Raw genomic sequence first — 17,567 nt, 5'->3', positions numbered from 1 at the left:
AATATACAGCTCAACATACCAGCTGTACAAGACTATAGTGGGTTTTTTGTTTGTTTTGTTTTGGATTTTTTGGAGGTTTGCTCAGTTTTGTTTTCTCATAGCTATAGGATTTCCTTGTCCTGTGATTCCTGATCGATGGAACAGGCTTTTGACAGGGCATTTCATGTTTTTCAGACTCCGAGGCTTAGAATCTGGAAAGGACAATGAATAAATATGTCTTTGGGCTGCAAGTGGAGTAGGTCTTGGAATAGATTTGAACTGACCACTGGAGGGTCAGCTTCTTTTCAAATTTTGTGTAATCTTGTATTCTGTTTTCCAAGATCTTCAGGGAATTATCAGTGCTATATTGATCAAGGCCAGAAAAGTTCAGAGGATGATCTCACTTTCTGATTAATTACCAACCTTGGAACACAGCTCAAAAACTGCTCAGTGTTTCAAGTGGAGGAATTCTTCATATCAAGTTCCATGATGTCCTTTCTCATATTTTGCTCTGGTCTTCCACTTTTTCTCTCTTTTCTGCATAATTCAGATACAAAAATAACAGGATTTTTAGCTAATTAAGTACAATTTTAAGTCCCAAGGAGTGCAGATACTTGCTTTTCATCAATGCATAAAAAATGCATTAGGTTTGTACACGTGTATTCGGATAACTCCACTTACCAGATAAGTTCCTTTGTTCTTAACAGAGAAAAGGCTTATTTATCTGTAGTTCATCATTTCATGGTTTTAAAGTATTTCTGCCAGTTACTTTAAAAATAATTTTTTGCAGTACCAAAAATGAAGTGTTGCTGTGGAATTCTCTAACCGTTTTTTTCTTAGTTGTAGATCTTTATATAAACTTACTGACTCTATAAAGTGATAAAATATTATATTTATTAGATTGTTGTAATTTTTACTATTTTTGAGAATTCCTAATAAGATATAGGATCAACTAAAGTGTTTTATCATTTCCATAGTATGAAAACTCTGTCTTACATAATTATGAAATATGACAACCCCTTACTCCTTCCTGAATACAGAATGTTAAAATGGCTTTGGGGCCTGTTTTATTTATTTTTTCTTAGTTGCTGTGTTATTTTCATAAGCAAAGTAAAGTTCGTCAAGGAGTTGAAGAAATGCTCTATAGATTGTATCAGCCTATCCTCTGGAGAGCACTGAAGGTAATTATCCTCTTCAAAAAATACAACTGTCTTTCTCCAGCTATTAAATTTTGGGTCCCTTCCACATCTTCTGTTTTTATTATTTGCTTTTAAAATTAAACAGCCACAAAAACCAAAATGAGTGTTTAACATCACAGATGTAGCTGAGTAACTTTGCAACTTGTAATTAGGCATAGCATGCACAATAATATTCTAATTTGTTAATATAATTACTTGTAAAGTTCATTTTTGTTTACAGGTACGTAGAGTGCTTTCCAGGATTGCAGTTGATATTCTTACCTTCTCAGTCTGAAAATTCTGTGTAATCTTGTATTATCTTTTCCAAGATCTTTAGGGAATTATCAGTGTTTTATTGATCAAAGCCAGAAATGTTCAGAGGACGGTTTAGTCTCACCTGTTGATTAATTACCAGCCTTAGAATACAGCTCAATGAATTTATTAGAGTATTAATTTAGAAAAGCTTTTATTCTAGTTGGATTATATGGACAGACATTAATGGTATGAATGTGCACTCAGAATGAAATTTCTTACTTGTAGTTCTTTTATGGTGTGTATATGTCCTTCTGTGGATTGCATTCATGGACTAAAGGAGACCCACTGCAGTTTGTCTGCTCAGTTACACTCTGTGATTAAGAGGAGCCAGCTTCCTTCTTTGGTGACAGCTTTTATTTTGTCTGAAGTTATGAAATCCCTGTTTATGAGAGCATACACATAGAGCCAAGTTAATTTCTGGTAAACATTTACAATTTCGTTTACTGGTTGGTCATAAGCATCTTCTCTAGACATGAGAAAGGTATTTGAAATTCTCAAAGTTGAAAGTATTTCCTATTAACTTCAAAAGTTGTTTACAATGGATTTTATGAGTTACAAGAAGGGAGAGCTTTTTGGTTTCAACAGAACCCTGTGGTAGAGGTAGAAATACAAACAGAGCCATTGCTAGCCCAGTATCTTGTCTGGTCTTACATTAAAGGTTAGATCCCATCCTTTTAGAATTAATGTAAACAAGGAACCTTCTGTATGAAGCATTTATGTCCTAGTGCCAGAGAATAATAGCTACAAAGCATGACTTCCTTTAATTTCTACATTTCTGTCTCCAAAAAGAATAGGGGTTTTAACTGATTTTTTGCTAAGTTAACAAAAAACAGTATTCCATTCTTAAGGGAGTTGCTGCCTGTCAGTGGAAGGTCAAAGTCACTTTCCAAAGCCCAGGACTCAAAATGTGGGACTAGACTACTTTTTGGAGGAAGATTCTGTTAAACCTTATGAAATCTGCATACATTCATTTGGAGAAATGTAACAGACGGTGTGTCATGAGGGAAAAAAAAGGTTAATGATTGATTTGCCACAAGACAACAGGAGGATTTCTGATTCCAGAAGTGGTTGAAATTTTTACCAGCTGCTATTCATAATTTTCACATCACAAATGGTTCCATTGCTAGAACAAATCATATAGTACCACATGAAGTATTTGGCATTTTGAACTGTTGCTGTGGCTCAGAATCACCAGTAGTTTAAGATGCAGAACTAGGAAGGGAAGCTTAAAACTGTTCTTACTGTTATGGATTCTACTCCAAAGCTTGAAATGTCAGTTTAATTTTAGATAATCAGTTTGATGCTCCTATTTTAGCCAAATCCCTAATTTAATATAGAGAAGAACAAATTCTGTTCTAGAACAATGGTTATGAAACAACGTATACACAAGGCCTGTTTACTCCTCCTTCTTGCAGAAACCAAAAATACTTCAGTTGTAAGAATACAATGAATTCCAGAACTGTTGATCTCTAAATTGAGAATACACATTTGTGATACAGTTCTCTGTTTTTTCTTCAAATGTGTGTTTTGCAGCTACTTAGACTGCACAAGCTTTTGTTGGGGCTTTTACCAAGACATCTTTTGTAAGGCTTTGTGCAACTTCAAATTTTTGTAATATAAGCCCATATATCATTTCATCTTTTTTCATGTTATCTTATGAAAAGCAAGTGTCATGCAAACATAAAAGAGATGTGCAATGATTGGTTGTTAGTATGAGAAGATATATGGATATAAAAAATACGGGTATTTAGTGTGAGGTAAGTAGTGATTAAGCTATTTCTTATCAAGCTGAAAAAGTCAAGAACCACTCTCCAGGAATTCAAGCTGTTGAAGGAAGTGACTCCTTTAAAGTGTTTGGTTGTCTTTTTAATTTTTTTTAACATCCCATGCATTTAAACTAACGTCCTGGGGAAGCAGTATTTTAAATAATTGGAAGTGAATTTCAGAACCTATAAGACCAGATAAAATTTAAAAGAAAGCTATGAAAATTAACTGAAGAAAAAAATTAAAATATTGTTTCAAAAGGTTCTGAAAGTTCCTCAGAATAGTACAAGCATAATGGTAAAGAAATATTAGTAATTTAAATAACTGCAGGCTCTGGCATGGAAAAGTCAGTGTGGATTAAAACAGGCCATGAATTTAAAGTCCTTGGTTCTACCTCTGAAGACATTGTAGGAGCCTGAATATGTAAATACATTTGGGATAAATTCCAGTTAATTAAAGGCAGGAATTTGAACTGTGGGTACTCAGTTCAGAATTAAAAGTGAGCTTAATGGAATTCAGTGTAATGCACTTTAAAAGTTTATGGAAATTAACTTTCTGGAATGGCTGTGGTAGACAAGGTCTAGGTTATTGCACAAAAACACATTTGAATTAATTTTCACATGCAATGTTAGTGCAGAAGAGCTATTTCACCCTGAATTCACAAATTATCTTGGTATGTGTTAATTCTTAAATATAGACAAGCTCGGAGTTAAGAATTTTCTACAACTTTATAGAATAGAATTAAGAATTGTGATCTTTTCACCTTTAAACTGTTTGCATTATCTATAATAAATAAAGAAAGATACAAGTCCCTAACTAAAGAATGTATGTGTGTGCTTTATTTGCTTTTGTAATATTCAATTTAGAATTCCTAGTAATTTTGTTGACTTGAAGAATTTGGAATGTTATGGTTCTACTCTACCATATCAGGATTGGTCAAGAAGAGAAACCCAAAACAGATTGTAAATGAAGTAATTGTTACTTATTTCTTTTGTACTTTTCTGGTTTTACTTGTCGTTAGTTTATTGAAGTCTAAATATTACATGGTTATTGCCATGTTTCTTTTCCCTGCCTTAGATCTCAGTGTGCTCTATACGGAAAGGAGAAAAATAGATGATTAGAAGAGTCAGGATTTTCCCTGAACTGTCTCGTCTTGCTGTTAAAATTCGGTCTACTTTGCTTGTTATGTTGAGAGATTTTATTTCTTGTTGGACCCAAAATCTGGACAAAATTCTTCCTTCTCTCTTCTTTCAAGAGAAGTCAGCAGAGGCTCTTAATCACTGCAGTGCTATCTTTGATAGATAAAATGTAGTTTGATGATTAGATTTCAGCTTTCTCCATGAGATGCCTTGAATTTCTTCATGGTTTCATTGCCTGGTCTCTTTTTCCTTTAAGTGTCCACAGAATCAATTATCTTTCACTGAATGAGTGTCTAAGTATGCACCTTTTTCTTTTGCATTTGTGGCTCTACAGCCAGTAAAATATATGATGGAGTACACTGAAGATTGTTAAATATGGTAAAATGTTGTGAGGTTTCCCATAGATTTTTGATGAGCTGCCTGGAGCTCAGAACATAGTTCTAATACTTATGTGCAGGAATGTAGAACTGAATAAGCTTTTGCTGGATAAGTTACTTTCCAGGCTTTCTGGTACTTAGTTACTAAATACTATTTTCTTGAAGAAATAGGCTTGAGCTTTTCAAATTAAATCGCCTGTCTCTTGACAAGCAAGTTAATTAATCCAATCTGATTGAATTCAAGAGTCTTCTGTCTTGAATAGAAGCTTTAAGGCCACCCAGAGAAAACCCAACTGCTTTTAATTTATTCAGCCTTACAGAAAGCAGAAGGGCTCTGACCGTGATTCCTCAGGGTTTTTTAAAGCTGATATGCTTTAAAAGCTGATTGTAACAATAATTCAGGTTTTACTGAATGGGCAGAAATAGAAGATGAAACATTAAAACTCATATGTGACTTTAAGTTCTTCCATCCATTTATAAATTCATCTCTTCCATCTACTTAATTAAAAACACTTGTTAAAACGTTTGGAAAACAATATTTTACAGGATACACCTTTGGATAGTAACAGTTGGTCCTTATGGAAAAAATATCTTTTCTTCCATTGTAACAGGCCAGAAACAAAGAAGTTCGAGCAAATGCAGCATTTTTGTTTATTGATGCTTTTCCTATTCGTGATCCCAGTTTTACTGCTGAAGACATGGACAGTGAAATTCAGAAACAGTTTGAAGAACTTTTTGTAAGTTTTAATGAAACTAAAATGTTAAAAATGAAACTTTTATCAAAGCTAACTAAAAAAAATTGTTGATGCAATTAAAATTTATGGAATTTCTGGATAGTTGTAGGGAAATAGAAGTCTGTGGTGCAGAAAATAAAAGGTAAATTAATATTTAAAATTTCTGTAGTATATTTTCTGCAGGTGCTAACTACCACTCTAAAAAGGAAATGTTTTGTTTGTTATTCATTAATCTGTGAATGAGAGATGCCTTTGAAAGATTAAATGCACAAGTAATGATCTTGATTCTTACTTAACCTAGGATTGTGGGGAAGAGCTTCACAGTTAACTGTGGAAGCACTCAATGAAGGTTCAGTACTGTATTACTAAAGAGTTCTGAAATGAAGTATAATGGAGAGAACCTAAAAATCTCCTTACCAGTCCAGATTGGTGAGAATGGGCATAGTATTTTCATTAAGAAAATGTTTGGGGATTCCTGAGTAAACATCAGGTAATTGAATGAATTTCAAAATTTTTATGCTGCTCCATAGGAACAGTGATCCGTGCAGACTCATATCAATAGAAGTCCAAATACTCTTAAGTCACAAATGCAAGGCTTGATATAGTTAAAAAAATAAATTCAAAAGTGCAATAAGAAAAGTTAACCAATAGTTATCTTTATTTTGCTTCTGATTTAAATTTCCTTGTTTTCTTCATAGTAAAATGCCTTGAGGGACTAATAGTATTACAGTTCTTTTATTGTTTGACCGTTTTCATGATGATTAAAAGGTAATGGAAAGCATTTTGTTTATGATACAGGTCAAAGAGCAGTAGAGACAATAATCTCACAGTATGTTGTCACATATGCTCACAGTATTATTCTGTTTATTTTAGAATCTCTTAGAGGATCCTCATCCAGTTGTCCGCTCTACAGGGATACTTGGAGTTACTCAGATCACATCCAGATACTGGGAGATGATTCCTTCAACAATTCTTGCTGATCTTTTAAAAAAGATAACTGGAGAGCTGGCATGTGATATAACATCTGCTGATGTTCGATGCTCTGTTTTTAAAGTAAGTGGTTTTTGTCATGAATGTAATTTTTCTATTTTACTTGATGTACAGATTTCTAGTATAGACCACTTTAAATCAAGGAAATTACTTGTTCTTCAAAATGTCTTATGCAATAGAATTCCTAATACATGGAGGTTTTGCACATTTCATTAAAGCCACATGTTTCAAAACACAAGTGTCTTTTAAAATAGTCACTGATTGGCTTTCTGACTCTAGGCTTTTTCAATTCCAGTTGTACACACATTGTTTGGACCCAATAATTATTTTTTTTAGCTATTGGAAATGATGCTTAGACTTGAAATACATGTAGGCAGGTTCCAGGATGTTCTTACATGAGTGGGTTTAATGCATCCCAAGACATGTACAATTAGGATTTTGTACCCCACTTTGTGTATCTGAGGTTTGGATGGATATAATTCCACATTTGTTTGGTAATGCCTCTTCCCATGCATTGCTCACTATGTTAGAAATAGTTCACCTACATCTTTCTGGCACGTGAGAAATAACTGATAGCTTGGGCAGAAAAATGAACTCCCTAAGTTGCATTTTCACTTGAAGATTTTGTGTCTGTGTCATTTCAGCCTTAAATTGAAGCTGTCATCCTGTTAATCCCCACTTGCTCCACTGCTGCTTCATGGGGGAGCTATCCTGGATAAGCAGAAAGTGCTTCGTATAAAAATGAATTTGAAAAAATAAATATATTTTTAATTTGAAATCAGCATCTTTTAGTGAGCTGCTGTGCCCTCAGGTAGAGTGCAAGACCTTGGCCTTAGTGTAGGTCTGAAGCTGATGCAACTGAAGTGAGTTCACTGAATACATTTCATTGTAAATTTGAAGTAATCAAAGCAGTTTTTACCAAAGAATATTGCAAGAAAAATAAGCATGTACAGTGTCTGCCCCTGCTTTATTTGACATGAGAAGTGTCATAGTCCTCTTCAACAATTTTTAACTATGGATTTTTCAGCTCTACTTTCTGGATTTGTTTTTTTTTTTTATTTTAGTGCCTACCAATAATTTTGGACAACAAACTAAGTCACCCACTCCTGGAACAGCTCCTGCCTGCAACCAAACACAGTCTTCATGACAATTCTGAGAAAGTGAGAGTGGCTTTTGTGGAAATGCTGCTCAAAGTGAAGGCTGCCAAGGCTGCTAAGGTAGGATAATGACACTTGATAAGTAGCAAGGAGACAAAATCAAGGCATTTATTTAAAATTTTTAAAATGTACATTTTGAGACCTCTGCAGTGATCCTAAAAAAGAAAGAAATAACCTGCTTTGCTCTGGTAATACTTACTATTTTTGCTGTCCTGAGTGCTCTGTGGGCCCTTGTTCTCTCTGTGGATGGGCAGGGGAGAGCAATGGGTTACAGCCACTCTTCCCTCAGCTGCCTAACTCTTCTAAATGCCTAACACCTTAACCCAGTAGCTTTTTTGCTTTGATTCCATTTTTATTGTATCTGTTTCTATTTGTGGCCACATCCTTTGAGATTCTCGTGTCTTTTTATAGTGATTTTTAATATTTTATATTTAAAAAGTATTTTAAATATTAAATAATTAAATATTATATTAAAAATATTTAATATAATATTTTGTGTTCTGCTGTGGACTCTTGCTTAGGGTGATACTGTCCAGCCACAGGCATTATAGCATCTTTGAGCTCTTATTCCACTCTCTAATGTTAATAGTTTCTTAATTTCAATTTTGTATTTTAATTTAGCAATGGTTTTATCTCTTGCTAAGCCAAATAAAGACATAAAACTGTTAGAAAGCATCCAGAGGAGAGCTCTGAAGACGGTGAAGGGTGTAGAGGGGAAGCCATACAAGGTGTGGCTGAAGTCATTCGGTTTGTGAATTATTCTGAGTTTGTTGCCATTAAAGACAAAGAAAAACGATCATTTTCAAGGTTCAAGTGATTTTTTAGGGGAAGGAAAGATCAGGTTTGCATAAAGAAAAAAACATCCTAGTATGTGTTAGGTGTTTCTCAGTAACTTCCTATTAATTTAAAAATTGTAATATGTATCTCTGGTATGTCCTGGAATCACTTTAAACTTGCTTTTTATGACAGTTCTAACAGTGACATCCATAATTCGAATTCATGGGGTAAATATGCTGCAAGTATTTCTATTCAAGAGTAAAATAGGTTCCTTGGCATTGAAAAATACTTTCTTTTTGTTTTTTTGTTTTAATTTGAAATTGTCCAGCATGATTAATTCAGAATCTTCTCACAAAAATTACAAGTGTAGTGTTACTGCTGGCATAACAGCTGTGTAGTCTTTCTGAGTTTCATAGCCTTTGATTTCTGTGTTAGAAATAAACTAGAGCTCTGCTGAGAATAGGATGCATTCAGTATTTAGTAATGCAGGGTTTTGGGGTGGTTTTGGAAAGGGTGTTGATCCATACAGGTTAAGGTGTACACAATACTTGTAAGTAGTTTGGCCCTGCTTTGTGGGGAGAATATGAAACACGGCACATAATGACAAATAATTGCATTTTATGGTGAGATACTTATTGAGTAAATAATTGTTCCTTGTATCTATGGAATTGCATTCTTATTGCAAGTGTATTGAACTGGAATTGCTTGAACCACAATTTTACCAATAAGTCAGAGATACCAGGAGATATTAAACATCAGCACAGCAAAATAACATTGCAGCAGAATTTGGCTTCCAGTACATGTTGGTTTAAAATAAAAAATACTCATGTTTTCCAGGTTAATGTTCACTATATTTGTTTAGACTATTGACAATCACTTAATGAAGGTGATGGTTTTTTCCTCTATTTGTATTTAAGTCCTTTGAATATCTTTTTCTGGCTTTACAAAGTTCTGGAATATCTGTCCCATGGAGCATCTCCTGTCTCGCCTTGAAGCTGATTCTCGGCCGGTGTCCCGGCGCATCGTGAACCTTCTGCTGAACTCCTTCTTCCCCACCACCCAGCCCGAGGATGTGTGGTGTGAGCGCTGTGTCACCCTCATCCAGATGAATCCAGCAGCAGCCAGGAAGTTCTATCAATATGCTTGTGAATTTACTGCCCCCACCAATATAGGTAAAGCACAAAACGTTGTGAGCTTTTGGAATTACTGATATCACGCCATGCAAATGCTTTTTTCTTCTTATTTCTGTAATAGTGGTGCATTGTTGCTAGATCTTTTTGGGGTTTAGTATAATATTATTTTGTAGTTTTTCAAATTTCTTGACACCAGCAATAAAGTCATCAGCTTTTTCAACAATGAGAGCAAAGCTTTTCATCTCTGCTCTTAGATGCTGTACTGTACACTCCAGCCTATGGTGGTACCTGGTCCTTCTGTTCCCCTTTCTCTCCACATATACCTTAAAACTATCTCAGTTGATACCTATTTCTCATGTAGAAATAGGGTAGCAAATACCCTGGTGCCTTAAGTGACTTAAGTGATCTTCACATGAAAAATTATACAGAAACTGAAAAAAATTTTACTTCTGATAATTTGGTTATCTGGGATTTGTGGATCAGTATTTTCAAGTTGCTCAGAGAAAATCTAAAAAGTCCTCCTTCAGAAAGCTTTGGAAAGTTTCAGTGAAGAGGGCAGGTACTGCCCAGAATGTCACTGCTTTTTAGAAAAGTCCTAGCGAACCAAGTAAAATCAGGAAAATTTTTTTTCAGAGGAGTTCTGATAAAACCCGGGTAGTCAGCATAGAGTGACTAGGGTGAAATGCCCAAACCATTGCCTCTCAACTGATCATCTTGATAAGGTTATGAAATCACAATTATGAAAGCAGCTCATTGTACTTTCACCAGAGAGGGCATAACCCTTCCACTTTTTCTAGAGCTGAGCTCCTCGTTCAGGAGTGGTTCAGTGGTTGGGCTGCAATATCTTTTCCAAAGAATGGGAATTGACATAGGAGGGAATGTACTCTTGAACGTGGGTCATTAAATTAACAGCTATGCCAGATTAAATGTAGGAGTTGGAGAAGCTTCCTCTGATTCTGATTTGATAAGGTGGTGGTTATTCGGGTTTTTTTTTAGTATACTGTTTTAACAGTAAAATTACAGAGCCTGATGATAATGTTGTCATTTCTTCTTCATACTTGAGGATATAAAATATGTTCACATTTTTTCCATTTCCTTTACAAAGAATTTTTCTCCATCTTTTCCTAGCTGTTTCTGGTTCTGTTGCCTACTTTTTCATACTGGCTTTCTGGCATTATAATTAGAAGCATTTATTACCAACATTCTTAGCAAATAGTAAATGTCTAATTTTTTCTTACTTACTTTAAATGTAGCTAAGTTGATGCTCACTATTCGGCGCTGCTTGAATGCCTGCATCCAGAAATCAATGAAAGAGAGTCTTAATGATAGTGAGGATGATGATGATGATGAAGAAGATGGAAGTGAAAAGGAGAACAGCAGTGTAAGAAAGTCCACTTTATGCTACATTCTGGGAACTTCTTTTCAGTGGTGCTTAATGTGAGACAGAATATGACAGAAGTCTAAAGGAAAGGAAGGCCTTGGTCATCTGTGGAATTGGAAGGAGGGAACTGCCATTATTGGATTTTCATGTCCTGTGATAGCAGAAATTTGGTCAAGTAGCTAGAATAAGATAGAAGGAATATGAAGCATATTTTAAATTAATAGTTGCCTAATTCCAGTGCTGATTATAAATTGGTTTGGTTTTGTAGTTAAATTATTTTTAAAATTACCATTGCAAGATATGTGAAGTTAGAGAAAAACTGAATTGTGGAGTTCATGTTCTACAGCAACCACAATGCCTTTGTAAAGGGACTAGAAGGATTTTCAGTGGTTTTTAAAGTCTTATTTTAACTTAAATTTCTATTTGAGAATGTAATGGATAATATCATCTAAATGTTTGTACTTCAGGTGTTGGATAATGTGCTGTCAGTAAATGATGTGGCCAGCATGGCAAGTTTGTTGGAGATCACTGTAATACTCTGGAGAAGTATCCACAAAGCACTAGATCACAATGAAGATGCCAAAGATTATGCTATCAGGAAGTTTGCTTCTGTACTTCCTGAATATTTTAAAGTATTTCAGGTAAAGTAAGTCTAGATTTTCCTGTATAGTCTAAGTATTTTCTTCAGATGCTTTCATGTTTTATGTCTTTAATCTATTTTTATGGCATTAAGTATTCTTTTTCATTGTTGCTATAAACCACAAACAACAGCAAGTTTCTTGGAATCCCACAAATGGATGGAAACTATTCTCCAATTGCAGTGTCTGACTGATTATCTAAAGCACTATCTAAATATCTAAATTATTTAACTAGTCAGCTCAGAAATACTTGCTCTCCTTGTAAGGCTTTTGTAGGGTTTCATAGTTCTGAATGTTTTAGAACTTTTGGAAGACGGTAAATACAAATGTACCATTGCAGAATAAATACTCAGCATACATTAGAGTCCACGTGTTTTTCACTCCACTGTCCCCCCTCTTCCACCAGCAGCATTTCTTATGATTCAGCTGCAACTGAAGCAGCTGAGGCTCTTTTTTCACTGAATATGAGCTGGTAGAGTGCACTCACAGCCCAGAAAGCCAAACGTGTCCTGCTGATCTGCTGGAGTCCGAAAGATGGGCACCAAGATGGGGAGGGATGGAGCACTTCTCCTAAATGGAAAGGCTAAAAAAATTGGGATTGTTAAACCTGGGAAAGAGAAGACTTTGGGGTGACCTAATTGCAGTCTTCCAGTGCCTGAAGGGAGCCTGCAAGAAAGACAGAGAGGGACTGTTTACAAGGAAGTGTAGTGATAGGACAAGGGAGAATGGATTCAAACTAGAAGAAAGTAGGTTTAGATTAAAAATTAGAAAGAAATTCTTTTTTGTGAGGGTAGTGAGACAATGTCACTGATTGTCCAGAGAAGCTGTGGATGCTTCATCCCTGGCAGTGTTCAAGGCCAGGTTGGATGGGGCTTGGAACAACTTGGCTGAGTGGAATGTGTCCCTGCCCATGGCAGGCTGGTTGGAACAAGATGATCTATAAGGTCATTTCCAACCCAAACCATTCTATGATTCTGAGGTTTCTGCCAATTTGAATCTACTCTCTAATGATCTGTTGATGCATTTATTTATTGCTTAGGTTTGATATAGGCAGTTAATTAAAATCAGTAATTTTCAAATGGTCAGTCTCCTTGCTCTAATTGTTTTAGTGTTATTCTTGAGGAGGGTGCCATCCTGAGAGTGGCTAATGGTGGCTGCTGCACCCAGAATGAATTTGGAAGGATTACATACTGGATATGTTTTTCTTACTTGATGGCTTTTATGCTGAAGTATCCTGAAATATGGTGGCTGTTCCACTGCAACTTTGCTTTAGATAATCAGGGAGTGAAAAGCAGCTCATTGCTACATATTATTCTGCAGCACAGATACACAAGCGCTCTCTACCCTGAAAGCATTTGGAAGTTGTCAAAGACATTCCAGATCTTTTTTGGTAGAGGATGTAGCATCCTTTCCGAAAGGATCTGGTGAACAGAGAAGATATCCAGCTTTAGCAGGCAACCTCTTTGACTTTGATATTCTTACAGTGAGTAAACAGCTTGGATCTAAAAGGACCTGTTATCAGAGACTTCGTTCCTAAAAGACTACAAACATACTGAAGCAGCCTGTCTCTTTCCTGAAAAAACTACAAATGTATTTTAAAACTTCTTTTAAAAATATGAGCTTTAAAAAAGGTTTTAGATCTTGGAATGGCTAAGTAGGTAATGATTTCATGTGGCTGTTTTCATTTTCGAAGAGTTCTTAACATAGATTGGTTTTTATATAACCTGAGGGAGATTATGTTGTGGCCTAGACCATGTATTATGACATGTTGTAATGAATAATAATGCATTAAACGTTACCATCCTTATATAAGAACCCTTTTCTTTAGAATATTTTTAATAAGTTTGTGATGTGAATGAATTTAAGGCACTTGTTGAAAGGAGTTATGGTTGTGACACATGAAAGTGTCATGGTTGTGCAATTAAACCTTAGTCACTACTGGAAAAAAAAGTGATGTGGAGCTGCTGTTTCTTTTGCAAAGATTATTAACCTAATGGAGCCATGACTATTCATGGTAGTTATTCTGGCAGTTTGTCAGAAAATTAAGGATAATTGGTAATTGATCTCCAAAACCAGGAATCAGGCATTTCAGATTGCAAGCCACATACTCTTTTGAGCTTCTTTCAGCTCCATATGTAGTGGGAAAGGGAAATCCTTAATTTGAGGAAATGCAATCATAGTTTTTCAGTACTCTCTTTAGTTTTGTTTACATGTGTGTACCTTTACATTTATGTCATACAGTGTAATTCTTCCATCCTAGGATGAGCGGTGCATGACTCCATTGGTTATTCTGGCATCCTTTATGCCCCCTGCTGCTATTCCTACATTCAGGTACTATTTGGAAATCCAAAATGCAAATGACAAGAAATTTCTTGTTGACTGTATATGTTCATTTTTCACAATCTGATATGTTAAATGCCCATTTGGATAAATTAAGACACTAAAAAAACTGTGGTAAGTCAGTAAAATTTGTGATCAAGTCTGTCGAAGTCGTTGGTGAATCCTTTGTTTGTATTATACTAATTGTTTTCTGCACTTATGGGTGTAATATATCTCTTTATCTTTCTGTTTTCTTTTAAGCTGTGGTGTGGTTTCCAGACTCAGAAATACTGACACTGGAGCTGACCAAAGCAAATACTCTGTCCTGGTTGACTGCCTGTGCAGCTGGGGTCAAGTGGGGCACGTCATGGAATTAGCCTGCGACTGGCTGGCTGACTCTCTCACCCCTACAAAGGTGTGCATATGCATATGACAGGGAGTATAGGAATTGCCAGACTGCTTTAAGGCATCAAGCTTTTTTCAAATAGAATAAGGCTTTTTAATGCTATACTGTTCTGCTTTGAAATCAGCTCTCAAATCAAATACTAACAGAGTTGTACTGGTTTTGTGCTTCCTTCCTATTCAGAATACTAGAACATCTAAGCATCGAGTACGTATCCAAGTAACACATGAATCAAAGCCAGACTTAGCAATTGATTACATTGAGTATTTATTGACTCATCCTGTCAATCGTGGTTGCCTCCTTTCTGTTCCTAAAAAGAAACTGAAGAAGCTTTTGAAGATCCTCGGTGCTGCAAAGGTAGTTTCCTCCTTATCATTAAACATTGCTTATAAAATCAATGCTTAATATCATATATTGTCTGACTCAAACTAAAGGCCTGGGGCAACAAATAAATAAGGTTCATAATCCCCTTTTCCTATTTAAAAAGATTTTCCTTTTGATTTGTACTTCCAAGAAATACTTTAAACTAGTAGTAGTTCGAAATTTTTTATTGATGGCAGATTTTAACCAGCTTCTCAGTTTTAAGTGTCTCGAAATTTTTGTGATCTAGTGTTGAGTGTTTTTACAGGATATGACTTTTAGAATATGTGAATAAGGAATAGTCTGAAAATCAGTTACGGCATTGCAAAATGGAAGTAATTAAAGTATGCTTATTGCTTTTTGGGGGTTGGTGTTTTGCTGTTTTTATGGGTTTGGGTTTTTTTTAACCTTTTGTTTAAAGTTGTTGAGGAAAGAAACATTTGAAAGGATTTTCTGAAAATATAGATGTAAACCTTGATATTTCAGAGGGTTCTTAACTCAATTCTGAAAGGAACAGATTCTGGCGGCTGGAATCAAGCAACTAGCCTAAGAGCCTTCAGCCTCTTTTGCAGACTGAGTATTCATCTTCAGGACAAGGTATGGTTATAGCTCTCTAAAAGAAGTTGGAGTTACAGTTGACAGGATAAGGAAATTCCAAGACAATTGGTAAACTTCCCTTTGGTTTTTTTTCAGTTTTCTGAAGAAGGAGAAGATTACCTTTCAATTCTGAAGGAGACGGGTGCTTGGATAGAAAATCAAGTTGTACCTTTTATACTAGCAAGTGATCGAGAGGATTGTGTTTCAAAACACAGTGATGTTTCTGAATTAATTATCCAGGTTAGAGGATTCTTACAGTATAAATCAAGCTGCTCTCAGTTTGAAAAGCTGTAGATATAGCAATCTGTATGCAGACAAACAGCACTGGCATTTGTGTCATCACTTACAGTGTCCCTTACCCCTGATCTTGATTTGCCCTTCAAGGAAAGCATTTGATGATATAATGTGGGTCAGGTTTTAGCTAGTTCTGAATTGTTTTCTGTTGCATTCCTCTCACATTACATTTAACGCAAGGTGGATTTTAGCACTGAGCTTTTACCAGATTTTGGTGATAGGAAAGATTTGGCTAACTTTGGTCCCAGTCAGTGTCCTTGAACAACCCAGCTCACATATACACAGACTGATTAAAAGTTCTCACTCTTTCTGTACTTCTATCTCATAATCTGTTTAGTATGTAGCAACTGTTTGTCTGTAGGGAAAAGCTCTTTTTGTCTGCTGGTTTTAGTTTTGCTATTAAAGGCAGGTAGATATGTCATATTTTGCCTCAGTAAATGGTAAGTATCAAAGCCTTTGATGTACTAGACTGAGCCTGAGTATAAAAGAGAATTTTACTGCCTTTTGAGAAACTTTACTGTTGGGAAAGAGCAATGGAAGCATTTGAAGGACTGGTTGGAATTCATGCTTTTCATCAGGTGTGAACTGAGTAACTCCAGTTAAGTACACCAGCTCTCAGGGCACCTTGACGAAGAGTTCATGATTTTATTATTTTTGAGTTTTACTGAATAGTTACTTTGCATAAAGTTTGGGTTTCCTATAATTTTGTACCTCTCTTCTAGGCCTACCTGACCGTGTGTAAAGATGTCATAATGGTGGGCCTGGGAAATCTCTCGTTTCAAGCACACCTTTTAGAAATGGCTCTTCTGATTATGCAAACAGGTATCCTATTTTGGTACTAATAACAATATCTGCATTTAGACTTAGCTGACTTTTCTTGTGTTAGCAAGTTGGTTGATCCCTAACTTTTGAGAGTTGGATGGAACACTGGATTCATACTTAAAATATTAATTGGACTGTATGAAAATTTTAGCTAAGGGTGCTCAGAAAATAAATGCATTGTCTACTCTTTGTAAACTATCACTATTTGTTGTATCCAACTGAGTTTCATTCTAAGCTTGTACCTGATGAATATTACAACTTTTATATTGTGGTATTTATCTCTTTTTCTAGGGAGAGGTGGCTTTTGTGCTCCAGTGTTGCTGTGTGTTCTAAAAGAAATCATTGAAGCTTCTTTAAATCAGAATACTGAGACAGAGGAAGTGACAAATCTTTTCCACGCTCTACAGAACATCTTTCAGAAAATTTTAGAGTGTGTGGCACAGAGACTTAGGAAAGAACAGGAAAAAGGGATTCAGGTATCATATTACAGTTCAAATGGCTACATTATTGCTAATGTGTAGATGAATCCATAACTTTTTATGCAAAGGGGGATACTTAGCGACTATGAGGTTGTTACCTCACTATTACCTACTGATTGGGTAGATATGTGATTAAATTTTCTAAGTTTTCTTGTTACCAATTTTTTTGTCCATTTTGGTCTCATCATCACAGAAGAACTAGTAAATTGCAAAACAAATGCATTCTGTTGCCAATAACCCTGCACCATGCTGGAACTTATGGGTTGTTAATATTGTCTGCAATTAGATGAACTTCCTCAATCCAGACCAAAGGATTTGTTTATATATATTACGATTTTGGCAGGAGAAGAAATTTTCTTCGTTTGTTTTTTTTTTTTTTTTTTTTAGCCTGAATGATGCCAACTTCAAAATAGATATGATGTTCTAAAATTCTTGAAAATCTCGCATCTTCACAGAACAGTTGATTTCTTGTATTTTAAAGCAGATACTAAATAGTAGTGAAATGGGTGGATCACTCTGGGAAATTTGATGATCTACTTTTCAGAACTTACGAAAAAGAACTGAATGTTTTTCAGAAGAATCACTGCTTTGTTCCTTTCTCTCAAATTTATGAGTAGACTTCCCAGTTGCTGATTTCCCCCTTTGATCCTGAGTGACTAGAATACCTCAAAAGCTTTCAAGGTGTGGTCTGCACTTCACAGAAAGGCTTGCTGGTATATTTCAGTTATACT

General features: G+C 35.5%; 1 protein-coding gene across 2 annotated transcripts in view; it reads left to right on the top strand.

Moving 5' to 3' along the window:
• Positions 1–17,567, top strand: part of NCAPG2 (non-SMC condensin II complex subunit G2) — a 47,632-nt gene that overhangs the window by 14,437 nt on the left and 15,628 nt on the right. For both annotated transcript variants that reach the window (XM_014872238.2, XM_014872236.2), the window contains 14 exons: positions 1,065–1,160; positions 5,364–5,489; positions 6,360–6,539; positions 7,541–7,693; positions 9,360–9,582; positions 10,797–10,924; positions 11,392–11,565; positions 13,823–13,893; positions 14,143–14,296; positions 14,468–14,641; positions 15,131–15,241; positions 15,338–15,481; positions 16,258–16,357; positions 16,649–16,833. In XM_014872238.2, the coding sequence (XP_014727724.2) occupies positions 1,065–1,160; positions 5,364–5,489; positions 6,360–6,539; positions 7,541–7,693; positions 9,360–9,582; positions 10,797–10,924; positions 11,392–11,565; positions 13,823–13,893; positions 14,143–14,296; positions 14,468–14,641; positions 15,131–15,241; positions 15,338–15,481; positions 16,258–16,357; positions 16,649–16,833 (2,019 nt within the window). The remainder of the gene's footprint in view (positions 1–1,064; positions 1,161–5,363; positions 5,490–6,359; positions 6,540–7,540; positions 7,694–9,359; positions 9,583–10,796; positions 10,925–11,391; positions 11,566–13,822; positions 13,894–14,142; positions 14,297–14,467; positions 14,642–15,130; positions 15,242–15,337; positions 15,482–16,257; positions 16,358–16,648; positions 16,834–17,567) is intronic.

The sequence above is a fragment of the Sturnus vulgaris genome, chromosome 1, assembly GCF_052056855.1.
Source record: "Sturnus vulgaris isolate bStuVul1 chromosome 1, bStuVul1.hap1, whole genome shotgun sequence".
Lineage (NCBI taxonomy): Eukaryota > Metazoa > Chordata > Aves > Passeriformes > Sturnidae > Sturnus > Sturnus vulgaris.
This window is presented reverse-complemented; position numbering and strand designations above follow the sequence as displayed.